We start from the raw sequence: 26057 nt of genomic DNA on the forward strand, positions 1-26057 counted from the left end.
GCTGAGGCAGGAGAATGGCGTGAACCCGGGAGGCAGAGCTTGCAGTGAGCCGAGATTGCACCACTGCACTCCAGCCTGGGCGACAGAGCGAGACTCCATCTCAAAAAAAAAAAAAAAAAAAAAAAAAAAAAAAAAAAAGAAAAAGAAAAAATACAAAAAAACTAGCCGTGCGAGGTGGCAGGCACCTGTAGTCCCAGCTACTCGGGAGGCTGAGGCAGGAGAATGGCGTAAATCCGGGAGGCGGAGCTTGCAGTGAGCCGAGATCCGGCCACCGCACTCCAGCCTGGGCGACAGAGCAAGACTCAGTCTCAAAAAAAAAAAAAAGAAGAAAACAGAAATAGCCCCAGAGCTTCCCAGAACATGCAAATTATGACATGGTCCGGGGATGGGGAGGAGAGAGGCCCCGAATGGCTGGACTAGGATTGTGAAATTGAATGTGGTCATTCACTTGGCCACTTCATCCTCAAAGGTTTGAGCTGGATGTGGGTGGTGAACTGGAGCATCCAGTAGGTGTGATATTGCAGTTGTGTTGAAGGCATGGAATGCTTTTTCATGGGTGGCGAAGGGTATCCCTCGTGGATGGCATAGCTGTGCAAGGTATGCCAGCTGGACCACATGTGATACCTTTGGAGAACGACGGGGATGGCTTTTTCTTTCATACCAACACATTTACTAACACCTCCCATGTACCTGGCCTTGAGCAGTGACTCAGGCGGGCCTTACCCGACCTGCTATGGGCTGTGAATTGGAAGTGAGCATTGCAGAAGGAATTTTGCATGTGTACACGACCTCACATTTCTGGAGCATTTGAACAGGGCGAGCTACATGTGTCCTTGTCTCATGTCATCGTCAGAGGACAATCAGGTAGATGCTGTTACACTCCCTGTTTCCTGGATGAGCAAACTGAGGAACAGAGAGGGCAAGACATGTCCAAGACCACACATGGGGCAAGGGGCAGGGTGGGGTCACTGCTTCCATCAGAGAGCTCACCAGGTGGACTACGTGTCCAGGGGGCACTCTAGGGTAATCAACTCACTTGCAATATTGTGGGTGACCTAGTTCTTGTTCTTTTTTCTTGAGACAGAGTCTCGCTGTGTCGCCCAGGCTGGAGTGCAGTGGCGCGATCTCAGCTCACTGCAAACTCCGCCTCCCAGGTTCATGTCATTCTCCTGCCTCAGCCTCCCGAGAGTAACTGGGACTACAGGCACCTGTCACAATGCCTGGCTAATTTTTTTGTATTTTTAGTAGACATGGGGTTTCACTGTGGTAGCCAGGATGGTCTCGATCTCCTGACCTTGTGATCCACCCGCCACGGCCTCCCAAAGTGCTGGGATTACATGTGTGAGCCACCACATCCGGCCTTGTCCGCAGAAATTTTTAAGAACTAGGTCATCCATGGCCGGGAGCGGTGGCTCACGCCTGTAATCCCAGTACTTTGGGAGGCCGAGGCAGGTGGATCACTTGAGGTCGGGGGTTCGAGACCAGCCTGACCAACATGGTGAAAACCTGTCTCTACTAAAAATACAAAATTAGCTGGGCGTGGTGGTGCATGCCTGTAATCCCAGTACTTTGGGAGGCCGAGGCAGGTGGATCACTTGAGGTCGGGGGTTCGAGACCAGCCTGACCAACATGGTGAAAACCTGTCTCTACTAAAAATACAAAATTAGCTGGGCGTGGTGGTGCATGCCTGTAATCCCAGCTACTCAGGAGGCTGAGGCAGGAGAATTGCTTGACTGGGAGGCAGAGGTTGCAGTGAGCCAAGATCATGCCACTGCACTCCAGCCTGGGCAACAAGAGTAAAACTCTGTCTCTAAACAAACAAACAAAAATGTCTGCAGATGGCCAGGCGCAGTGGCTCATGGCCTACAATCCTAGCACTTCCTAGCACTTTGAGAGGCTGAGGCAGGAGGTTCTTTTGAACCCAGGAGTTTGAGACCAGCCTGGGCAACATGGAAAAATCCCATCTCTTCAAAAAATACAAAAAATTGGCCTAGTATGGTGGAGCAGGCCTGTAATTTCAGCTACCTGGGAGGCTGAGATGGGAGGATGGGTTGAGCCCAGGAGTTCGAGGCTGCAGTGAGCCAAGATCATGCCACTGCACTCCCGCCTAAGTGACAGAGTGAGACCTTGCCTCAAAAAAAAAAAAAGAAAAAAAGGCCAAGCGCAGTGGCTTACGCCTGTAAAACCAGCACTTTGGGAGGCCGAGGCAGACGGATCATGAGGTCAGGAGATTGAGACCATCCTGGCTAACACGGTGAAACCCCGTCTCTATTAAAAATACAAAAAATTAGCCGGGTGTGGTGGCACGCGCCTGTAACCCCAGCTACTTGGGAGGCTGAGGCAGGAGAATCTCTTGGACCCAGGAGGCGGAGGCTGCAGTGAGCCTGAGATTGTGCCACCCAGCCTGGGCGACAGAGTGGGACTCCATCTCAAAAAAAAAAAAAGAAAAGAAAAGAAAATGGAAGGCTGGGCTTGGTAGCTCACGCTTGTAATCCTAGCACTTCAGGAGGCCCAGACAAGGAGGATCAGTTTGAATTCAGGAGGTCGAGGGTGCAGTGAGCCATGATGGCGCCATTGCACTCCAGCCTGGACAACACAGCAAGACCCCTCAAAAAAAAAAAAATAGGAAAATGAAGCTGGACTGCACCATCGCTCAAGGCCTGTGGGGATGTAGGATTTTATCCTATTAAAAGTATTCATCTCATAAGAAAAAGTTTACCAGCTCCTCCTCCACCTACCGGTCCAGCACCTTCCCTGGGTGGAAGTCCCATCATCCCACCCTAAGGGATGCCCTATAGGTCCAACTCAGCTTCCAACGCGCGCGCCTCGTTTACATAGCCACGCCCACCCTCCCCAGCCCGCGGCCGGGCCTACCCACCCCCGTGTTTCGCGCCGGCTCCGCCCCTCCACGCCCTCTCTGCGGCTTTCCACAGAAGCCAAAGACGGAAGACTGTAGAGATCTCATAAATAATGCATCACGTCAGCGGCTGTCGGGGCGGGGCTTTGACGCGCCTGGCTGAGTCAGGGTTATGTATAATACTATGGAGGTGGGGCCTGGAGGGGTGCGCGTGTTGAGGCGGAGTTCGTTCACGGAAGTGGCCGCCTCTAGGGCCTGAAGAGGCGGGGCTATCAGTGCCTTATGAATTTGCAACAACTTGGGGCGTTGACTGTGGGCCTTGTGGGGCCCGCAGGGGGCGTGGCCAGGCGCGTCTCCTGAATAATGCAGTACGCTGCCTGGCGGTACGCCGGCGACTGTTGGCTTCGTGGGACTCTGGGGGGCGTGGCCAGCCGCGTCTCATGAATAATGCAGCACGTCAGCGGGCGGCGGGGCGGGGCGTGGCCGGCGCGGCGGCGCTGGAGCCGGGAAGGGGGCGCGGGGGAGAGATGGTCGCAAGATGGCGGCGCTGAAGGAGGCTAGGAGCTACGGGCTGTCGTGCGGGCGGGTTAGCGACGGCAGCAAGGTGTCGGTGTTCCACGTGAAGCTCACCGACAGTGCCCTGAGGGCCTTCGAGAGCTACCGCGCCAGACAGGTGAGTGGCATGGCGCCCGGCGCGCCAGTGGGGAACGTCGGGGCGCGGGCCGGCCTCGCGCGCCCCTCACTGAGGAGTCCGGGCTCGGAGACGCTGGGTCTGTGGTGCTGCTCGCGGGTCCCTGGGCCGGCAGGGCGCGGAGTGGGCGCCCGTCCGGCCTGGAGCGCTGAGAACCGCGTTCCTTCTCAGCACTAGGAGGCAATACAGGCGGGCGGCCCGGGGCTGCTGAGGAGCCCAGACTCGCGCGCCGGGCCGGGAGGGCGTCGGTGTAGGCACCTGGCGGCGTACGGGGCCTTTCTGGCCTGCCCCGCACCTGAGCAGGATCCAGTTTGCGCACCTGGCGGCGGGGCGAGGAGGCGGTGGGCCGCACGGTCTTGGCACCGTGATAGGGGGAAGGTGGGGGCTTTTCCATCTGGGGCCCGGGTAGGGCCGTTGGTGGGGGTGACTGTGTCTGTCCTCATGGGAAGCAACGATCGTTTGTGTGCCTGGCAGGGGGTGGTCAGCGGGGCACTTGTGGGGGCCTGTTCTGTCTGGGTGGGAGGCTGTTTGCAGCTGGGGGCCGGCTTTGACGCGTTCCGATGAAGCCCCTCAGGTTGGGCCACTTTGGTTCTTGGGACAGGGAGTTTGCGCAGAAACTGACAGCTTGTCCCAGCTTTCTGCTCCCCTTACGCCCCTTACACCCTGTCTCTCCGTACACCCTTGGAGAGTGGAAGTGTTGGGGGCGGCTGTGATGTTTTCCTCAGGGCACATGTAGGGGTATCCCTGCCACCCGGGAGGAAACTCTGGCTACCACATCTGGCCGCTGACTCTGGAACTTCTCAGAGGCAGATTTGGGCCCATCTGGGGGAAGTTTGAGGCGTTTCGGTTCTGCCACCTGGCTGGTGGTGGGGAGGGGAGGCTGCCGTGTATGTTCTCTTGGGCCTGACTTTGGGGCGCATCTGGGGCCGTGGTCAGAAACCTGCCTTTTTCATTTCTGTTTGTGTCATGGGCCCCCCCCCCCCCCCCCCGCGTCTGTGCTGGGTCAGAAGTTGCAGATGACCAGTGGTCACGTCCCGAGGGGAAGTGGTTTAGGAACCTTGTAACTCCTTTTCTGGAAATTGGGGGCTTCATAGCCCTAAAGGGAGTGGGGGTGGGTCTAGTCTGAGACTCAGAGAGCCCTGCTCCCTGCATGTGTGTGTTTGTGTATACTGGTGATGGTGGTGGTGGGGGGGTGCCGCGGGCGGGTGAGGAGGGAGACTAACTAGGAAGGAATGTGGCTTTCTTCCTGCCCCGAACTTGTTCAGCTCCATTAGCTAAGCCGAGAATTTCTTCCCCTGTTTGGTTTCCACTGCTCTCCCGGTGCCCACCCCTTCCGTGCTTCTTTCCCATGTCTTTGGGTAATTTCCTCCCTGTCCTGGTGTCTCAGTTTTCCCCTTCATAGAATGAAGATTTCATTTTTTTCGGAAGAGCAAGTTTGCACCTTGTCAAAAAGACTCCCCAAGATGAGGCTAAGGCGCCCCTGCAGGTGAGGAGGAGATGGTGGCAGCGACAGCAGCTGCTGGCCCGTGACCAGCCAGAGCCTCTCTTCCTGGTAGAATTCTGGCCCTGGGTCTTTTTCCCTGAGCGATTCTGACTTGTCCTGCAGGAAGGCAGGCTTTCCTAGAAACAGCTGGGGGAGAGATCATGAGTCATGTAACTACGATGGACTTGGTACCTGGTCACCACTGTCTTCTGCGCTTTGGGAACCAGGAGCTCCGCCTTCTCTCTGATGCTGCTCTTGGTTGCTTCAGTACAGAAGGTCTGCCTGTGTGTCCACCTCATGCTGTCACACAGCTATTTTTACTTTAGGGTATTGGTTACATCCCCTCTCTAAGCTGGATCTTCCTCATGTTAGGGTGAAGGTTACTGTGGACTGTTACTCTCGGAGCCCAGCTGTGTAGGGCAGTGTGTTGACCAGCCAGGAGGGGCTCCCTAGAAGAACTTCTCCAAGCCATCCAGAGCAACTTGGCTGGCTGGATTATATTTTGGGGTGATTCAAACTCGGGTGTTTCTCAAAAAGCTGTCTGGTAATTTAAGTGGCTTGGCCACTTTCTGTCTTTTTTTTTTTTTTGAGATGGAGTCTTGCTCTGTCGCCCAGGCTGGAGTGCAGTGGCCAGATCTCAGCTCACTGCAAGCTCCGCCTCCTGGGTTTACGCCATTCACCTGCCTCAGCCTCCCGAGTAGCTGGGACTACAGGCGCCCGCCACCTCGCCCGGCTAGTTTTTTTTTTTGTATTTTTTAGTAGAGACGGGTTTCACCGTGTTAGCCAGGATGGTCTCGATCTTCTGACCTCGTGATCCGCCCGTCTCGGCCTCCCAAAGTGCTGGGATTACAGGGTTGAGCCACCGCGCCCGGCCTTTTTTTTTTTTTTTTTTTTTTTTTTTTGTTTTTTTTTTTGAGACGGAGTCTCGCTCTGTCGCCCAGGCTGGAGTGCAGTGGCCCGATCTCGGCTCACTGCAAGCTCCGCCTCCTGGGTTTACGCCATTCTCCTGCCTCAGCCTCCTGAGTAGCTGGGACTACAGGCGCCCGCCACCGCGCCCGGCTAATTTTTTGTATTTTTAGTAGAGACGGGGTTTCACCGTGGTCTCGATCTCCTGACCTTGTGATCCGCCCGCCTCGGCCTCCCAAAGTGCTGGGATTATAGGCGTGAGCCACCGCGCCCGGCCTTTTTTTTTTTTTTTTTTTTTGAGATGGAGTTTCATTCTGCTGCCCAGGCTGGAATGCAGTGGCGCGATCTCGGCTCACTGCAGCCTCTGCCTCCTGGGTTCAAGCGATTCTCCTCCCTCAGCCTCCTGAGTAGCTGGGACTACAGGCACATGCCACCACGCCTGGCTAATTTTTGTATTTGTAGTAGAGACAGGATTTTGCCAGGTTGGCCGGGCTGGTCTTGAACTCCTGACCTCCAGTGATCCGCCCTTCTCGGCCTCTAAAAGTGCTGGAACTGCAGGTGTGAGCCACTGCTCCCAGCCAGCTCGGCTACTTTCAAATTTAATCTTGCCCATGGGGCAGTACGGTGGATGGACTTCTCTAAGGACAGGGCACCTCCATGCTCTCTGTGGTTTTGGGTAGTGAGCTTGAGGAAGGCAGCTTGAAGAACTTGATTGTGTAACCAGAGAAGTGTATTGGTTATGGACAAACTCTCATATGGACAGCTCTATCAACCAGCAGCCAGAGTTTTCTCTTTTTTTTTTTTTTTTTTTTTTTTGAGATGGAGTCTCGCTCTGTCGCCCAGGCTGGAGTGCAATGGCGCGATCTCAGCTCACTGCAAGCTCTGCCTCCCGGGTTCCCGCCATTCTCCTGGCTCAGCCTCCCGAGTAGCTGGGACTACAGGCGCCCACAACCTCGCCCGGCGGCGGGGTTTCACCGTGGTCTTCCTTTGTGATCCGCCCGCCTTTTGGGATTACAGAGACCGCGCCCGGCCAAGGTTTTCTTTTTTTTTTTTTTTTTTTTTTTTTTTTTTTTGAGACGGAGTCTCGCTCTGTCGCCCAGGCTGGAGTGGTGGCCGGATCTCGGCTCACTGCAAGCTCCGCCTCCCGGGTTTACGCCATTCTCCTGCCTCAGCCTCCTAAGTAGCTGGGACTACAGGCGCCCGCCACCGGCCTCGCCCGGCCCAATTTTTTAGTAGAGACGGGGTTTCAGTGTGTTAGCCAGGATGGTCTCGATCTCCTGACCTCGTGATCCGCCCGCCTCGGCCTCCCAAAGTGCTGGGATTACAGGCGTGAGCCACCGCGCCCGGCCAAGAGTTTTCTATTCCCCATGCTGTGGTTACATAGTTTGCCAATTGCAACTTCTGGAGAGGGCTTTTATTTTTAGTTGTTTTTTTTTTTTTTTTTTTTTTTTGAGACGGAGTCTTGCTCTGTTGCCCAGGCTGGAGTGTAGTGGCAAGATCTCAGCTCACTGCAAGCTCCGCCTCCCGGGTTCACACCATTCTCCTGCCTCAGCCTCCCCAGCAGCTGGGACTACAGGCACATACCACCAGCCCCGACTAATTTTTTGTATTTTTCATAGAGGCGGGTTTCACCGTGTTAGCCAGGATGGTCTTGATCTCCTGACCTTGTAATATGCCCTCCTCGGCCTCCCAAAGTGCTGGGATTACAGGCGTGAGTCACTATGCCCGGCCAATTTTTGTTTTTAATTACGAAGAGGCTTTTACAAATTCAGGTGTGGCAGGGGCTAGAAGGGAACTTGTTGTGGAACTTTCTCTTTGGCTCCTAGGAGCAGGTAATCCTAGCTCTGGGAACAGCCCAGGTAGAAGCCCTCCTGTTTTCTCTCCCCAGAGGGCTTTGGTGTTGACTTGGTAGCCAGCTGGAGCAGCATGGTGGAAGGTAAAGGCGCAGCAATACCCGTAGCTGCTGGCCTTCTCATTCTACCTTGGACTTCGTGCAGTTTTTCTTTCCTTTTTTTTTTTTTTGAGACAGGATCTTGCCCTGTTGCCCAAGCTGGATTGCAGTGGTGTAATCTCAGCTCACTGCAACCTCCACCTCCCGGGTTCAAGTGATTCTCCTGCCTCAGCCTCCCAAGTAGCTGGGACTACAGGCACACACCACCATGCCTGGCTAATTTTTGTATTTTTAGTAGAGGTGGGGTTTTACCATGTTGGTCTGGATGGTCTCAAACTCCTGACCCCTCAAGTGATCCACCTGCCTCAGCCTCCCAAAGTGCTGGGATTATAGGCCCGAGTCGCTACGCTGGGCCCTTTTTTTTTTTTTTTTTTTGAGACGGAGTCTCGCTCTGTTGCCCAGGCTGGAGTGCAGTGGCCGGATCTCAGCTCACTGCAAGCTCGGCCTCCCGGGTTCACGCCATTCTCCTGCCTCAGCCTCCCGAGTAGCTGGGACTACAGGCGCCCGCCACCTCACCCGGCTAGTTTTTTGTATTTTTTTAGTAGAGACGGGGTTTCACCGTGTTCGCCAGGATGGTCTCGATCTCCTGACCTCGTGATCCGCCCGTCTCGGCCTCCCAAAGTGCTGGGATTACAGGCTTGAGCCACCGCGCCCGGCCCTTTTTTTTTTTTTAGAGGCGGGGTTTTGCCCTGTTGCCCAGGCTGGAGTGCAGTGACGTGATCATAGCTCACTGCAGCCTCGAACTTCCAGGCTCAAGCCAGCCTCAGTCTTCTGAGTAGCTGGGGGCCACAGGTGTGTACCACTGCCCCGGCTAAGTTTTAAAGTTTTTTGTAGAGACAGGGTCTCACTATGTTGCCAAGGCTTGTTTGAAACTCCGGGGCTTAAGTGATTTCCCTGCCTGCCTCAGCCTCCCAAAGTGCTGGAATTACAAGAGTGAGCCATCGTGCCTGGCCTAGTTTTGTTGTTGTTGTTGTTTTTTGAGACAGAGTTTCACTCTTGTTGCCAGGCTGGAGTGTAATGGCGTTATCTCGGCTCACTGCAACCTCAGCCTCCCAAGTAGCTGAGCTCACAGGCATGCGCCACCGTGGTCTGCAAATTTTGTATTTTTAGTCGAGACAGGGTTTTATCTTGTTGGTCAGTCTGGTCTTAAACTCCTCACCTCAGGTGATCCTCCTGCCTTGGCCTCCCAAAGTGCTGGCATTACAGGAGTGAGCCATCGTTTCTGGTCTAGTTTTTCTCTTTCTTTTCTTTTCTTCTTCTTTTTTTTTTTTGAGACAGGGTCTTACTCTGTCACCTAGGCTGGAATACAGTGGTGTGATCATAGCTCACTGCAGCCTCCAACTCCCAGGCTTAAGTGATCTTCCCACCTCAGCTGCCCAGAGTGCTGGGACTACAGGCATGAACCATTGTGCCTGGCCCAGTTTTTTTCTTTCTCTTTTAATCCCAGCACTTTGGGAGGCTGAGGCGGGAGGATCCCTTGAGGTCAGGAGTTTGAGACCAGCCTGGCCAATGTGGTGAAAACCTGTCTCTACTAAAAATACAAAAAAATTAGCCAGGCATGGTGATGCGTGCCTGTAATCCCAACTACTTGGGAGGCTGAGGCAGGAGAATCTGGGAGATGGAGGTTGCAGTGAACCGAGATCGCACCACTGCACTCCAGCCTGGGTGACAGAGGGAGACTCTGTGTCAGAAAACAAAATGACGGCCAGGCACGGTGGCTCACGCCTGTAATCCCAGCACTTTGGGAGGCCGAGGCAGGCGGATCACGAGGTCAGGAGATTGAGACCATCCTGGCTAACACAGTGAAGCCCTGTCTGTACTAAAAAAATATAAAAAATTAGCCAGGTGTGGTGGTGGGTGCCTGTAGTCCCAGCTACTGGGGAGGCTAAGGCAGAATGACAGGAACCTGGGAGGCGGAGCTTGCAGTGAGCCGAGATCGCACCACTGCACTCCAGCCTGGGCGACAGAGCGAGACTCTGTCTCAAAAAAAAAAAAAGAAAAAAGAAAACAAAACGAAACGTTCATGGTTGTGAGGTGGCTGTTCTTGTGGATCTCCCGGTTTGCTCTGATGAGTGATTTCCGGGAGAGGGGAGAGTGGAAGCATGGACACACCCCTTCCTTCCAATACAGTGTCACTCACCTGCGTGGGGAAGTAACCTCTGGTCACTCTGAGGAAGTAACCCTCCCAGGGGCACTTGGGTTGTAGTTCATCATTAGGGGTTTGCATGGGCTCTGTTGCTGAATGACCTCTTCTGGATCACAAGCTCCTTGGTGGAGAGGAGTACCCTGTTCAAAAAAAATTGAGGGCCCAGGAAGGGCTTCATAAGGCCTAGGGATTAGAGCCTCTCTCTATTTGAATCTCAGCTCTACCTGCTTCCTGAGGCCATGGGTGAGTGCCTGACCCTCCCATCTCCGAATCCTTTTCAGAACTGGGGTCAGCAGTATTTGACCTGCTCCCTCAAGTTCCAGATCCTTCTCTCAGGGCTGTGAGGATCCTGGTGCCTGACCCTTTCTGAGTTCCAGATTCTCTTCCTTTTGGGAGGAGAATAACCTGACCCCTCTTGTCCTCTGAGCCCTTAGTGAACATACCCAGAGCTGGCTCCTGGGGGGCTGGTCCCTGCCTGGAGGTTCATACAGCGCCGGTGGGAGACTCTGGATCACTAATCTAACCCAATATGATTGAGCCTCTGGTCAGTGCACATGGCTCGGGGTCCGGATACCCACTAGTGATTGAGATGGGCCCTTCATGTCATGAGCTGACATTCTAGTGGCAGGAGACAGAGAATTCATGAACAGGAAGGATGGCACAGAAATTAGCAAGAGGAACTCGCTGTTGGTCAACGTTAGTGATGGTGAGGGGTACAGGTGGGGCAGTCAGTGGGTGCTTCCAGCAGGTGACACGGAGCTGCAGTCTGCTGGGGGAAGGGTCCCAGGCATGGCTGGCATGCTCTCCCAGGGAAGGGTATGAAGGGAGTGGAGGTAGAGAGGTGCTGGGCCTCAGGCCTGTCACCAGTACTGGGCGCTTCTGGGTGGCCCTGGAGCTGTGCTGGGGGCTACTGTCTGCTGCTAAGTGGGTGGGCTGCATGGATGTCATCCTCGGCACTGGTGGCAGGAGGAGCCTTACTTTAGCCTGTGATCCATTCCCACAGCAGGGCCCCAGAGGCCCAACTTGTCTTCCCTTCCCGGTGGGCACCCCCCTTGGTTCTGAGCAGGGCAGTTTCTTGCCAGCCCTGCCTGCTTTTCAGAGAAGGCCTTTTTTAGAGACCTAGTGCTAGTGCTGCCCCTCTTGGCCCTGGGCTAGACCCCCATCCCTTCCCATGGGTGCATATCATCTTGACTACTTGCCGGGAGAGCAAGTTTTATGGTCCCCTTTCATGACAGGGACAGATGTGGCTCTGAGGGGTGGCATCACCTGTCTGAGGGCACTCGGCTGTCCTCACTGGCCCATACCGTCTCTTGAGTGCCCACGCCAAGCTCTCATGTGAGGTTGCAGGGGGCTTGAGCTGAAGGGGACACAGCTCTGAAGGGGAGTCACGCTGGGGTCCTGAGCCCCGCTTAAATACAACATTCCGCGTCCCCAAGAGGCTCGAAGCTTGGTGACATGAGTGACTGAGGAGATTCCTCCAGTTGCTGGCTGTGCTGTACCCCTTCCCCCAAGAAAGTGGAAAGGTGATGGACACCTACACCTGTGGAGGGTGCCCCACCCCACCAGTGCTGGCTGTGCCACCCACGGTACTGTATTTCATCACCCGTCTTCCCTGTGGTGGGAGCAATTCCTGTTTCTCAGGTGAGGATATGGGTGGAGATTTGGGAAGAGGCCGAATCACCAGGCGGGATCTCCCTGCTGAGAAGTAGCTGAGAACCCAGAATCCGGGTGTCATGGCCTGGGCTCTTCCACCTCTAAGGGCTATGGCCGCTGGATGGACTGGGGTGGAGCAGGTGGGCTGCCAGGGGGCATCAGGAGTGGCCCACTGGTGCACCGGGGTATGGTTTGCCGCTGTATTTCAAGGTGAGCATTTGGTGGTTCTAGGTGGGTTCTTCCAGAAGGTGCTAGAAGAGGACAAGCCAGCTTGAGTCTGTGGGCCCAAGCTGGTGGTTTCTGCAGGAGGCAGGCAAGAGTGTGTGTGAGGGACCGAGCTCTGCCCTCGGCACTGTGACCCTTGACTGTGCTTCCAGCTGGTTGCCGTGGCTGTGATTGTGTGTAAACAGCAGGCAGCGCTCACTCGGAAACCCACCCCTCTGTTGACTCACGGCCAAGGCCAGAGTTCGTCACCTTTGAAGCAGTTTTGACATCACACCCGGATTGTGACATCCCGCCCGGGAGACCTTGAGGGAGGAACCCGCCAGCCTGACAAGATTGCTTCTGTGTTCCACGTAGCCCTGGGCTCGAAGCAGCTGCCCAGGGAAGAGACCCTAGTTTTCAGAGGTCTGCTTCTTAGGGGGCATCAGCCTTGTTTAAGGCACCTGGCAGGGCACAGACTTGTGATTGATATTGAACCTTTTGGGGTTGGCCTCTTCTGTGTCCTTTGTTTTAGGGCCTTGCTTCCCGTTGTGCTTTCTGCCTTGATGAATTAAGTTGTCACACTTTCTCCTTGGTCTCTGAATCTCATGAACAGGGTTGTCTTCAGTCTCACCTATGTAGTCAGCCACGGAGTCCAAAGGGACACGCAGAACAATGCATCCAAATGGCCTGTGACCTGCAGATGCAGTGAATGACAGAGATGGCCAAGACGTGGTTATTTTGTCTCTTCGCTTTTTATTTCTTTTTAAAATTTTATTTTATTTTATTTTATTTTTTGAGACAGAGTTTCACTCTTGTTGCCCAGGCTGGAGTGCAATGGCGCGATCTCGGCTCACTGCAAACTCCGCCTCCCAGGTTTAAGCGATTCTCCCGCCTCAGCCTCCCGAGTAGCTGGGATTACAGGCATGCCATGCACCAACACGCCTGGCTAATCGTTTTGTATTTTTAATAGAGACAGTGTTTCTCCATGTGGTCAGGCTGGTCTCAGGCCTCAGGCGATCTGGCCTCAGGCGATCTGCTGATCTTGGCCTCCCAAAGTGCTGGGATTACAAGCGCGAGCCACCGTGCCTGGCCGTCACTTTGCTTTTTAATGAAAAAAGCTGGTATCCAAAAAAACCATCCGCAGGGAGACTATTCCCCCAGATAAAAGCGTCCTGGAGACCTCCCGCCTCCTTCTGACCTGGCAGTGGGCCCCGGAGTCTGATGCTAATTATATCTTCCAGGGCTGGACCCTCCTGGCCAAGTGGAGACACAGCTCCTGGCTGAGGCAGCCAGGCCAGCAGATGTGTTTGTGACTCCTGCAACCCTCTGAAGGGATGGGGCTTCGAGTTCTGGTCAAGTTTGTGGAATCACTGAACTGTTTTTTTGTTTTGTTTTGTTTTGTTTTGTTTTTGAGACGGAGTCTTGCTCTGTCACCCAGGCTGGAGTGCAGTGGTGCGATCTCGGCTCACTGCAACCTTCGCCTCCCGGGTTCACGCCATTCTCCTGCCTCAGCCTCTTGCGTAGCTGGGACTACAGGCACACACCACCATGCCCGGCTAAATTTTTGTGTTTTTAGTAGAAACGGGGTTTCACCGTGTTAGCCAGGATGGTCTCGATTTCCTGACCTTGTGATCCGCCTACCTTGGCCTCCCAAAGTGCTGGGATTACAGGCGTGAACCACCGGGCCTGGCCTGAACTCCTATTTTAAAAGCAACCTGTGAAGTTTTTTTTTTTTTTTTTTTTTTTGAGATGGAGTCTCGCTCTGTCGCCCAGGCTGGAGTGCAGTGGCCGGATCTCAGCTCACTGCAAGCTCCGCCTCCCGGGTTCACGCCATTCTCCTGCCTCAGCCTCCCGAGTAGCTGGGACTACAGGCGCCCGCCACCTCGCCCGGCTAGTTTTTTGTATTTTTTAGTAGAGACGGGGTTTCACCATGTTAGCCAGGATAGTCTCGATCTCCTGACCTCGTGATCCGCCCATCTCGGCCTCCCAAAGTGCTGGGATTACAGGCTTGAGCCACCGCGCCCGGCCTGTGAAGGTTTTTTTTTTTTTTTTTTTTTTTTGTTGAGACAGAGTCTCCCTGTGTCGCCCAGACTGGAGTGCAGTGGCCGGATCTCAGCTCACTGCAAGCTCCGCCTCCCGGGTTCACGCCATTCTCCTGCCTCAGCCTCCCGAGTAGCTGGGACTACAGGCGTCCGCCACCTCGCCCAGCTAGTTTTTGTATTTTTTAGTAGAGACGGGGTTTCACCGTGTTAGCCAGGATGGTCTCGATCTCCTGACCTTGTGATCCGCCCGTCTCGGCCTCCCAAAGTGCTGGGATTACAGGCTTGAGCCACCGCGCCCGGCCAGTTTTTTGTATTTTTAGTAGAGACAGAGTTTCACCATGCTGGCCAGGCTGACCTCAAACTCCTGGCCTCAAGTGATCCATCCGCCTTGGCCTCCCAAAGTGCTGAGATTACAGGTGTGAGCCATCAGAGACGAGGAGAGGGGAGAGGGGAAAGCATTGACCTGTGTCTCCATCTGTGCTTACCCTGGAGACCTGAGATCGGGCCCCTCTATCCAGAGTAGGCTGATTGGAGGGCGCCTGTGGGCCAAGGGGACGAGTTGGGGTAGCCACCCCATCACATTGTCCTTCCTTCAGAAGGGTGACTCCCCACCAGGAACCCAAAGGGCTTGGGGTGGCCTCTTCTCCTCCCACAGGCCTGAGGAGGATAAGCTGGATTGGTAAGTTCCCTTTTCCTTTCGTAAAACAGTGATTTTTTGGGGGACATTCAGCTTCCTGCTATGGATCTTGTAGCCCACCACCTGGAAGGAGTGACCTTAGGGTCTCAGTGAGGCACTGTGATGATGAGGATGCCTGCTTAATTGCATCAGGGTGCCTGGTTCACAGGACCTCCAACCTGGCTGCTGTGGGGAAGGGCCCTGGTGGATGCTCCTGCTCACAGCTTCTCTGAAATATTATTCCCGAGATCTTGAGGGGAATTTGGGCTGTGTCCACCTCATGTTTGCTCCATTTCCCCATGGAATTAGTGGTAGAGGTGTCTCACAGGGTCTCTTTTTGTGTCCTCAAGGAAACTGAAGCCTATAAGGTCTGCCTAGGGTCACTGCCATAGTTGCCTATCCCCACAACAAGGTTTGCTGCCTTGTTAGGACACGGACAAAGTGGGCTGTGGTGTGATCTTTTTCAGCAGCAACCCTGGAGACTATAGCATGTTGGTAAACTGTGGCCAAAGGGCCAGCTCTGGCCTGCCACTTGTTTTTGTAAAGAAAGTGTTAATTGGGACACAGCTGCCCACTTGCTTACCTGTAATTTATAGCTGCTCTTGCCCTGTGACGGCAGCCAAGGCTGCAACTGTCTAGCTCACAAAGCCTGAAATACCGACTCTTTGGCCCTTCACAAAAGAAGCTTGCTGGCCGCTTGTCTAGGCTGTCCAGCTGGGTGTGTAGGCTGTCCAGCTGGGTGTGTGGTAGGAAGACTTGATGTGTACTGGAACCACTGTCCTGGGGCCAGGCTCAGGCCTTGGGCTCCCAGGCCCCTGTGCAGTGCCAAGCAGCCCTGTGAAGCCTTGCTGTTGGCCAGAGCCCATTGAGACTTTGGAGGATCCTTTTGTTCTGGCCCCTTTATTTCACTAATAGGACATCTAGAAGATAATGGCTAACTTGAGGTCACACAGTTAGTGCATATGATGTCAAACCTTGAACTTGAGGGCATCCACTCTGGGACAGGCTACCGTCCTGGCTGCTGACTCCTGTATTGTATTTTATTATTTTTATTTTATTTTACTTTATTTTAATTTTAATTTTTTAGAGAGAGGGTCTTGCTGTGCTGCCCAGGCTGGAGTGTAGTGGTGTGATCATAGCTCACTGCAGTCTCTAACTCCTGGCCTCAAGTGATCCTCACGCCTTGGCCTCCCTAAGTGCTATAGGTGTGAGCCACCACACTCAGCTGTGACTCCTATTTTGATCTCATGCAAACTCAAAATGTTTCTCAGCCTGCATGGGAGTCCCTGGGTTTTCCAGGAGTTTTTCTCAGCAACTGCGTCAATCCTGACATAGCTTCCAGTGGGAACTGGTCTCTTTATTTGTGACCTGTATGTGACCTTTGGAATTGAAAACAAAACACAGTCATGCGCAGCCTGGATGGGAAGGGCTGGCTGTGTGTCCCTCGTGAAGTTGGAAGCAGCTGCCGCATGGAGGCAGCACCAGCCTGTTGCATCCTCATCTCTGGGGATGGAGCTGGGGGTCAGGCGTCTGCCTCCAGATGGGTAGTGGGGCCTGCAGAACCTGTGTCTGATTCTAGTTGAGCTCTGAATGCAGTCCCTGAGCTTCAGCTGCGTGGCTGTGCAGTGGGGCACAACCTACACAGTGCAATCTCCTACACAGAGGGATTGTACCCAGTGGGGGTTCAGCTGCCTCCGGGAGTGTTTCTCGTGTAGGAAGCTGGAGGGATGAAGCCCCTGCCCTCACATGGCCCACTGCTTCGCAGCAGGGAGGTACACCATAAACCAGGAACAGCCAGATCATGGTGGCTTCAGACTGGCTCGGTGTGCAGTGGTGTTGGACTTGGGCAGGCAAGCATCTCCCTCCACAGAAGCAAGCTTACCCTGGGCTGGGGAGACGTAGGAGACCCTTGCAGAACTTTCTTAGCTTGGGGCAAGTGCCGTGTGCAGATTAGATTCTTTGTTAGATATCAGTGGCCTGAAAGACTCAGAGGAGGACTTCTTGGGCAGTTCTCTGCCAAGGGGCTGTGGGTCTGTGGCCAGGCTCTGGCAGCGGACTTGGCCTGTTTTCACTCTTCTTATCTGGGGATGTTATCTCTCCCTTTTCAGAGTTGGGTGTGACCCTTGAACTGCCACAGGCCAGGCACAGACCGTGCAGGGAGGTGTCTGAGGGCAGGGACCGGGTGCAGCTAGAAGAGCATGTTCCTTCCTCTCCTGGTGGCACTATTTTTGGAGTTGGATGCTCACAGACGCCTGCTTGTTCCAGTGAAATGTGCTCAGCTCACACTGGATCTGGCAAGTGGGAGGGGACAGCCAGTGCTGGCAGCCTGTGTCCAGCTCATCTCCAGGCTGCCCTGGCTCTCTTACCTGTGCACAGGGTCCTGCTGGTCAAGGGCAATGTGCCTGGAGCCACATGACCCCATGATGTAGGAATCGCTTCCATCTTGTAGGCCAGCTCCTTGTAGATAGGAAGTGGAGCCGCGTTGAGAAGGATTCTGAGGTGATGACTGGCCTAGAGCGGAGGATCAATGATACAGGGTCCCTGGTGCTCTGATCATACCATCTCTGTGGGGAGGGTTCCCTCTAATCTCTGAGCTGAGGAGGGTAACAAACTCCTAGGTGTGCAAGGTGAGGTTTACATGCTGTTGAATAGAAGTCCGCTTTTGTTTTTTTTTTTTTTTTTTTTTTTTTTTGAGACGGAGTCTCGCTCTGTCGCCCAGGCTGGAGTGCAGTGGCGCGATCTCGGCTCACTGCAAGCTCCGCCTCCCGGGTTCACGCCATTCTCCTGCCTCAGCCTCCCGAGTAGCTGGGACTACAGGCGCCCACAACCGCGCCCAGCTAATTTTTTGTATTTTTAGTAGAGACGGGGTTTCACCATGGTCTCGATCTCCTGACCTTGTGATCCGCCCGCCTCGGCCTCCCAAAGTGCTGGGATTACAGGCGTGAGCCACCGCGCCCAGCCTCTTTTTTTTTTTTTCTTTTGAGACGGAGTCTCGCTCTGTCCCCCAGGTTGGAGTGCAGTGGCGCGATCTCGGCTCACTGCACGCTCCGCCTCCCGGGTTCACGCCATTCTCCTGCCTCAGCCTCCTGAGTAGCTGGGACTACAGGCGCCTGCCACCGTGCCCGGCTAATTTTTTGTATTTTTAGTAGAGACGGGGTTTCATTGTGGTCTCGATCTCCTGACCTTGTGATCCGCCCGCCTCGGCCTCCCAAAGTGCTGGGATTACAGGCGTGAGCCACCGCGCCCAGCCCGCTTTTGTTTTTTCAGATGGAGTCTTGCTCTGTCACCCAGGCTGGGGTGCAGTGGTGTGACCATAGCTTACTGCAGCCTTGGCCCCTGGGCTCAAGTGATCCTTCTACCTTAGCCTCCCAAATAGCTGGGACTACAGGTGCGTGGCACCACACCTGGCTAATTTTTTATTTATATGGAGACAGAGTCTCTCTGTGTTGCTCAGGCTGGTCTCAAACCCCTGGCCTCAAATGATCTTCCTGTCTTGGCCTCCCAATGTGCTGGGCTTACAGGTGTGAGCCACGGCACCCAGCCGAGCAGAAGTCTGGGCTGATGCTGCACCCCAGAGGCACAGGGGCTTTGGATCCCTTTCTCCCTGGGGGAGAGGGTAACTTGCCACGGTCTGCTCTGAAGCAGCACAGGTGTCCCTCCACTGTGGGTGGCGACTTAGGAGCAGGCGCTCCTGGAGGGTGGCCCAGGCAGGTCGCTGGAGGGTGTGGGAGACAGGGTCCAGGGTCCAGGCCTGAGGTGGTGCCAGCAGGGCTGTCTCCACGTTGACTGTGGGGGGCTGGTTCCAAGCCAGGCTGCAGACCCAGCTGCTGCGTGCGGTGTGGCCTGAGTCCCAGGGGCAGCATCCTGGGCACACATGGGCACCCAGCTCTTGGAGGGAGGCTGGGTCAGTGGGCCTAGGGGCAGAGCTCCTGGTGTCTAAACTGTTGTCCCAGGGATGGCTGAGGGCCAGCATGGGGGGCCCAGGCTGCCACTTTTGCCTCACTGGTGTTGACCACGTGTGCTGGGTGGTATGTGAAGTACAGAGCAGGACACAGGGCGGGAGTACCTGACTGTACAGTGGTGCCACCCTCTGGGCCTCAGTTTCTCCCTCTGCAGTGCGGGGTCATCCTGTGGGTGGGAGGTCAGGTCAGTGCCTGCAGCCCCTCCTGCCATACACATTCACCTCTCCTTAGTTTGCTTTCCTGTCCGTGGGGTGTTTCGGGGTTCAGGGAGCTGTGTCCTGGCACATCAGAGGAGCACAAGCCACTGTCCTTGGCCCCCTTTCCTCTCCCATCCTCTTCTCCCCTCCCCTGTGTGTGCCTGGTGCCCTGGGTGGCTTGCAGGGTGCCAGGCACACACTGTTTCCTTTCCCAGCTCAGCCCTTTCCCATTACAGAAACCCCAGCTCTCTCCCAGGCTAGTTGATAGTGAGGAGCCCGTGTTCCTGAGGGCTGTTGAAGCACCAAAACATAGGAAGCTCTGGATGAGGTGAAGAGCATGTGTGTGTGCATGGCACAGGTGCTATGGCCCTGCCCAGTGCTCTGCACACGTGCCTTCCTGCCTACCTGGGAAGTGGGATGAGTAATGGCAGTAACTGGGGCTTACCGCCGGGTGCCCTCACCCGTGGGAGGGTGTGACTGGCCACAGCATCCTTAGGATGAAGAATTGAGTAGGGAAGAATAGCAAAAGCTATCTTCAGTCCTAACAAGAGCCTAACTAGTTGGGATTACATTTGCCGTTGGGCGAGGTATGGCAGATGCGGAAGAAAGCACACCATGGAGGAGAAGGGAGGGTAGGAGAGGATGGGAGAGGAGTGGGGGCTGCAGGACAGTGGCTTGTGTTACCCCGATGTCCTGGTATGTCACAGCCCTCTGGCACACAGAAGTTGCCCATTGTTCTCAGTCCCCTGGGGTTTGGCCATGATGGCAGGAGGGTGAGATATCCTGAGCCTTGACCTGCTGCTCCCACAGCCCTGGCAGCCCAGAATAGTTAAAGCCTGGGTTGTCTCCACAAGGCAAGAGTTTTTGCCTCTGCTGGAGCTGTGGACTGAGAGCTCCTGTATGCAGGCATCACACATCCCCAGGCCAGCTGCCTCCTTGGGTGCTCAGGGCTGCGAGGGCTGTGTGTCCCTCAGGCACTGTCCACTGGACAGGTGGTGGCAGGGCTCCATGGAGAGTGTCCCAGAGTAAACAGGTTCTAGTATACGCAGTGTTTCTCATGATAGCCCATGGGGTGTGTTGGTGGGGGGAGACACAGCTCATGTGCCAGTGTCACTCTCGAGTCTTGGCAGGGATGCAGCTGGGAGAGTTCTGTTTATTTAAAGTTGAGCCTCAACTTTTCTGCTGTGACTTATTAATCCATTGATCCACCTTGTGGGCGGTGCCAGGCTCTCCTGAGGCCTTACAGGTGGGCCTGACCTCTGCTGACCAATGACAGAGAGCATCACTGCTCTGATGACCGGACCCAGACTGCAGGTTCTGGAGCCCGTAGCTACTTCCCCTTCCTCCCAGGCAGAGATGAACGTGACAGGGATCAGACGTACATGGCAATTTCAGATGGGAGTTGAAGAATGCTGAGCTCTGTAGAAAATATAGGGGAAATTTAGCAAAGCAAGTCACGCGTCATGGATTTCAATCAGGATGTGCCTTGAGATGTGGGTAATCCTGAAAGTCACAGATTACGTTGAAAAAACAGAGCAGGAGTGGCCTCTGTGTGTGAGCACACCCTTGGGTAGATGGCTGACAGATGCCCTTTGCCCACCTCACCACCTCCTCAGCCTCACCCCTCCAGCCTTTCTGTGCTGTCCCTGGCCTGTTGGCACAAGTGGCCGAGGAGGCCAAAATGAAGTGATGCATGCTTGGCAGGGGTGCCAGCACAGGTGACCCCTGCACCCACCGTGACGGCCAGCAGATCCTCTGCATGCTGTAGCCACCAGGTGAGGCCTCCCTGGATGCCGAAGAGTCGGTGCTTCAGTGAGCCCCTCGGATCAGGCGGGGGGATGTGGGTGAGCAGGGTGTCCACATGGATACGGGTGGGGTCAGACCTAGCGTCTGGCCAGAGTGTGTGTCCTTAACCTTGGCGGGGCAGCAGCCAGGCCCCCAGGTGTGACTCCAGTTAGTCAGGTGCATTCTGAACAGGAGTGAAGAGTGACATTCCTGTGGACCCTCATCCAGCCTGCAGCTGGGAAGGCTCCCTGAGAAGAGAAACTCGGCAGGACCCAAGGAAGGGTGGTGTTATTGAGCCCTGGGTGGGTGCTTTGGAAAAGCCCACTCTCCGTTCCTGCTGGTGCCAGGCAGCCAGAGTGACAGGTTCCCGTCCCTTCCCACCACTGCTCAGACATCTCCTCACAGCCCCTGAGTTCTCAGCAGCCGTGACTCTGCGTGTCCCCTGAGCTCTGGGTGTCTGGGGCCACATCAGCTCACTTGGTGAACTGTTACTAGATGAACATGTGGTGGGGCCGGGTGAGGAGGGACGTGTGTCCTGCAACAGCCTGTTCTGTCTGTTCTGTCACCTCTAAGAGCCCACGTCCTGCCTGAGATTCCCGGTATGGGCAGCTCAGCTCCTCAGAGCCTAGCCAGACGTGCCCCTGCCTTGCTGGGGCTCCCTCACTCGCATGGGTCTGCTTCACTCCCTTGCTGTTCTCCAGCTTTGCCAGATGCTTTTTCCAAAAATAAGACAGAAAAACTCTGTCACCTCCTTTTTATCCCACTTATCACCCCAGGGTGGGGGTGCTCCCTCCCAGATGCCATAAAGACACCCATGGCCCTGACTGCTGGGTGGGCGGCACCACGGGATACTCTCCAGACCATATATTCTCACAGGGATGTCCCTGCACTAGGTGCCAGCCTGGCACAGTGTGGGTTCCCTTTTTAAGTCAGGTTCCTGTTTCACCACATTAAACCAGCTGTAAAGTGCCTCTTTATAAAATAAGCGGGTAATAGGGAGCCACTCTGGCAGTGACCAGGGAGCTCTACAGGGCAGTGCCGCCCAGCCCTGTGCCTGTGTGTGGTGGGTGTGCAGCCACTGGAAGTGCCAAGCTGCCTGCCTGGAGCGTTGGCCTGCCCTGTTAGTAACCGAAGCTCTGCTGGGCATTGGCACACCCAGCCAGGTGGCCCCATGGTTTCCCCAGACAGGGGCTTTTGGATTCTGCATTGATGGCCCAAAACTTCTTCCCTAAGTTGTCTCAGAAGCAAAAACAGGAAGGTCATTGGGTTTCTTTGCAGAACACTAACCCATGCTGCCACCCCGTGTTCCCACTCCTCCTCCTGGCATCTGCAGCATGACAAGTGGCAGGTGTCTGGTGTCCGTTGTCGTTGGGCCCTCTCTCTTGTTTAAACACTGTCTCTTCTTCCTTGGTTTCTTCAGTTGTCTTCCCTCAGAGATGGGATTTTGGGAAGCCCTGTGTGCGGATTACTGGGACTTTTGTGGTTGGGGACATTTGACCTTTTAGTTGTAAATGTCTGCTCCTAATGCAGCTGGTTGCAGGATTTCCCTGGCGGTGGGGGTGCCTGTTGGCAGAATTGACTAAGGTGAGCTCACTGCTGGGTTCTGGCACAATCAGCACAGGCCTGGCCCTCACCTGGGACACCTCCCTCCCTTCCTGGTCTACTCCTGGCCTGCCCACAACTCAGAAGATGTAGGTGGTGCTCTCCGCGGAGGATGGCTCCAGGGGGCCTTTCTGTATCCACAGCTGTTCCCACAGCCCACCCTAGGGTGGTCATGTCTCTCTCTTGCTGTCCTGGAATCCTTCATTCACCTCTGGGTGCTGGACTGGGGGTGTGCATCCTCGATGGGCTATCCGGCTGTGGTGTTGGGAGCCTCCTGGGTGTTCCGGCCCCGTGGAGCTGTGGGGCACCGGGCAGCTGAGTGTGGAGCATTAGAGCATCTCCCACTTGCTGTAAGCTCCTTGTCCCCATGCCAGGTGCTGCTCATGCCTCTGTGGGATGCACTCTAGCAACCTCTGGGGACTCTGTGGGGGTGACTCCTGGTTCCTGATCGTGTGTCTCCTGAGCCCAAACCACCCTCATGAGGCTCCAGGACCTGCCCGCCAGGCTCCAGTGTTTCCTCCCCTTCCTCTTGACTCTGCTCAGGGCCTTTCTTTGGAAAGGGCTGCCCTGATCACTGGTGCCCATGCTGCCTCCCCTCCTTCCTGTCCACCCTCAGACATGTAGCTGGAGGCCGAGGATGTGGGGGAGATGCTCCCCAAGGATGGACCATCTGTGGGAGAGTCCGAATTTGCCTGGATCGGTGGTTTCAACTTTCTTTTGCTTTTATGTTATGCTACCACCTCTTGGGCCCCAGCCAGGTGTGTCCGATGGACCAGTAGGAAGTGCCTGGGGTTGGGCAGATCCTGTCCCAGTGAATTCTGGCTGTCCTCGTGTGCTCCCCTGAGTAGCCGGCCCCTGGCTTGGCCTCCGTCTCATCTGCCCGGCTCTGAGCTGGCTGTGCCATGAACGAGTGTCTTGCTCCCTCCTCCCAGTGGCCCCTCACTCCAAGGCCCCGGCTGGCCTGGGAGGGTGTGTGGCAGGTTGGAGGGTCCGCCTCATTGTCAGAGGCGTGGGCCCCTCTTCGCGGACAATGGGCCCATCCCAGGCCCTTTCCCACATCCTCTTGCTCAGCAGGATTTTTGATTCCTCTTAATTTGATTCCTCTTAATTTTTGATTCCTCTTAATTTGGTGCTGGGCACACATGGTATCTCGCTGTCATCTGGGTCTGCCTGGTGGCTTCTCGTGTGTTTTGCCCACTTGTGTTACTCTCTGTGGTCCATGCTGTGCTCACCACTGTTTCCCATTGAGTGGTTTGGCGCGGAGTGGGGTTTGCTGTGGCACAGGTTGTCTGCATGGCCCCTGGAGGTGTGCCGCTTGCTGCCCGCTGATGCAGATGGCGAGAACAGTGTCATGGCCTGCTCGTTCTTCTCCCAGGTGTGCGCCCACATGCTTGGGATGGGACAGCATTGCCTCTCCCGCTGTGAGTTTTGGCCCAAGTTCAGTGGTTGGAGGTTGGCCTGCCTTCCTTGCAGGTTCTGCTCTGTGGAGTCAGAGTCAACTCTGTGGAGTTGAATTTGGCGAGCAGTTGCCATGTGTTCACTTTCCTGAGTGTGATCTGTGTGCACATTGGCTGGTATGTTTTGAAGCACCCAAACCATCTTAGGCTGTTTTTGAGAGTCTTGGGTATGCTTCAGTGTACCTCAGTGATGTATTAAAAAGTTAAAGCAGGCCGGGCGCGGTGGCTCAAGCCTGTAATCCCAGCACTTTGGGAGGCCGAGGCGGGTGGATCACGAGGTGAGAAGATCGAGACTATCCTGGCTAACATGGTGAAACCCCGTCTCTACTAAAAATACAAAAAATTAGCCGGGCACGGTGGTGGGCGCCTGTAGTCCCAGCTACTTGGGAGGCTGAGGCGGGAGAATGGCGTGAACCCGGGAGGCGGAGCTTGCAGTGAGCCGAGATCACGCCACTGCACTCCAGCCTGGGAGACACAGCGAGACTCCGTCTCAAAAAAAAAAAAAAAAAAAAAAAAAAAAAGTTAAAGCAGTGTTTTTCAGTTGAAAAATAGTAAGCTTTGTAAGGCCCCTGACAGTTCCCAAAGCTGTTTTACACACATGGTGTGTTTCAGCCCGAGACCACCATCTGCCATGCTGCCCCAGGCATGGCACAGGGAGGGCTCCCTAAGAGGTCGCAGGGCACCAGAGTTGTGCCGACCTCCCCAGGGGACCAGTTGACCCCTCCATCGGCGCCAACACACAGCTGCTTCCTTGAAGGAAGTTCTCAGTTCCCGTCTCTCCTTTTGTGAGAATGGACTCTCTGGGAACGAAGCTGCGCCAGGTCCTGCCTGGAGAAAACTGGATTCTGTGTGCAAGATTTCAAATGTCGCAAGCAGCCTGTTGATGGAGCAGCTGTGAAAGTGGCGGGAGAAGTGGACCTCTTGAAGAGCGCTTGGTGCAGCCTAGTGGGGTTCATTTACAAACCCACGATATGCTCAGGAAGCCTCATGGTCACACCTGTCTCAGGAGTGAGGAAGGCGGGAACAGGAACGTGGCTGGTGGTCTCTTTTTTTTTTTTTTTTTTTTTTTTTTTTTTTTTTTGAGACGGAGTCTTGCTCTGTCGCCCAGGCTGGAGTGCAATGGCACGATCTCAGTTCACTGCAACCCTCCCGGGTTCAAGCAATTCTCTTGCCTCAGCCTCCCGAGTAGCTGGGGTTACAGGCACCCGCCACCATGCCCAGGTAATTTTTATATTTTTAGTAGAGATGGGATTTTGCCAGGCTGGTCTCTAACTCCTGGCCTCAAGTGATCTGCCTGCCTTGGCTTCCCAAGGTGTTGGGATTATAGGTGTGAGCCACCATGCCTGGCCTCATGCTTTGCTTAAGCACTTAATGGGTTTGCTCTCACTTTGCTGAATATTATTTGGGGTCATTGATGCAGTTTTTTGTTTTTTTTTTTTTTTGAGATGGAGTCTTGCTCTGTCGCCCAGGCTGGAGTAGTGCAGTGGCTGGATCTCAGCTCACTGCAAGCTCCGCCTCCCGGGTTCACGCCATTCTCCTGCCTCAGCCTCCCGAGCAGCTGGGACTACAGGCGCCCGCCACCTCGCCCGGCTAGTTTTTTTGTATTTTTTAGTAGAGACGGGGTTTCACTGGGTTAGCCAGGATGGTCTCGATCTTCTGACCTCGTGATCCGCCCGTCTCGGCCTCCCAAAGTGCTGGGATTACAGGCTTGAGCCACCGCGCCCGGCTATTGATGCAGTTTTGAGAAAGGTCACTGAGCATGTTCTGTGGTCAGATGGCTCCCTCGGCCCTGCTCTTCCTCCACTGTGGGGCCTGTCCCATCAGCCATCCCTGGTGGGTTCTCCTAGAGGGCCCAGAGCCCCCCAGTGTCCTTTCTCTCAGCCCTTGTCTCCTGTGCCCCGTCTGTTCCTCTGGCTCGGGAGCAGATGCCGTGAGGTGGTGTGACTGTGGCTACTCATACCCTGACTATGGCTCCTGAAAGGGAGGATGGGGTTATTCCTATTTTACAGATGAGAAAACTGATGAGGTCAGGTGTCAGGTCCATCACTCACAGCCACACGGTGGGCTGAGGGACCATTTCCCCAACCCTGGGAAGTCTGCAGGGGCCCCGAGGCCTTGCCCCCTTGCTCATGGCAGGACTTGTATTTGTGTTGTGTTGTTTTGTTTTAAAGAACGCTGCTTTATTTCCAGCATTTAGAAGCTTACAGGCAGGTACTGGAGGTCACAGGTATGGTAGAGTCCAGTTTGTGCTGTTAATACATTGTTTCAGCAGCCTTGCAAGTTAGAAAATCAGCCCTGTGTGACAAAGCCTGGAGAGGTTAAGTGTCTTCCTGAGGTCACACAGCTTTTAAATGGCAGGTCATGAGTTGGAAGTGAATCTTCTGATCTCAGTTCTTGGGCCCCAAGACAGAAGTTTTGCTTTCAATTCCCAGCAGCCGCTGGTGG

General features: G+C 54.9%; 4 protein-coding genes across 7 annotated transcripts in view; 2 read left to right on the top strand and 2 right to left on the bottom strand.

The window, feature by feature from the left end:
- The window catches only part of REX1BD (required for excision 1-B domain containing), a 280166-nt gene that overhangs the window by 182889 nt on the left and 71220 nt on the right, over window positions 1-26057 (bottom strand). The window lies entirely within an intron of this gene.
- KXD1 (KxDL motif containing 1) overlaps window positions 1-26057 on the bottom strand; it is a 233117-nt gene that overhangs the window by 41120 nt on the left and 165940 nt on the right. The gene's annotated exons all lie outside the window — the stretch shown is intronic.
- The window catches only part of ELL (elongation factor for RNA polymerase II), an 84752-nt gene continuing 62016 nt past the window's right edge, over window positions 3322-26057 (top strand). Inside the window, exon 1 of the mRNA XM_050769581.1 lies at window positions 3322-3530. Coding sequence (XP_050625538.1) covers window positions 3396-3530 — 135 coding nt within the window. The 5' untranslated portion in view covers window positions 3322-3395. The remainder of the gene's footprint in view (window positions 3531-26057) is intronic.
- LSM4 (LSM4 homolog, U6 small nuclear RNA and mRNA degradation associated) overlaps window positions 22798-26057 on the top strand; it is a 223028-nt gene continuing 219768 nt past the window's right edge. The window contains exon 1 of the mRNA XM_050769836.1: window positions 22798-22801. The gene's annotated coding sequence lies outside the window, so the exon portion shown is untranslated. The remainder of the gene's footprint in view (window positions 22802-26057) is intronic.

Source organism: Macaca thibetana, chromosome 19 (genome assembly GCF_024542745.1).
Source record: "Macaca thibetana thibetana isolate TM-01 chromosome 19, ASM2454274v1, whole genome shotgun sequence".
Lineage (NCBI taxonomy): Eukaryota > Metazoa > Chordata > Mammalia > Primates > Cercopithecidae > Macaca > Macaca thibetana.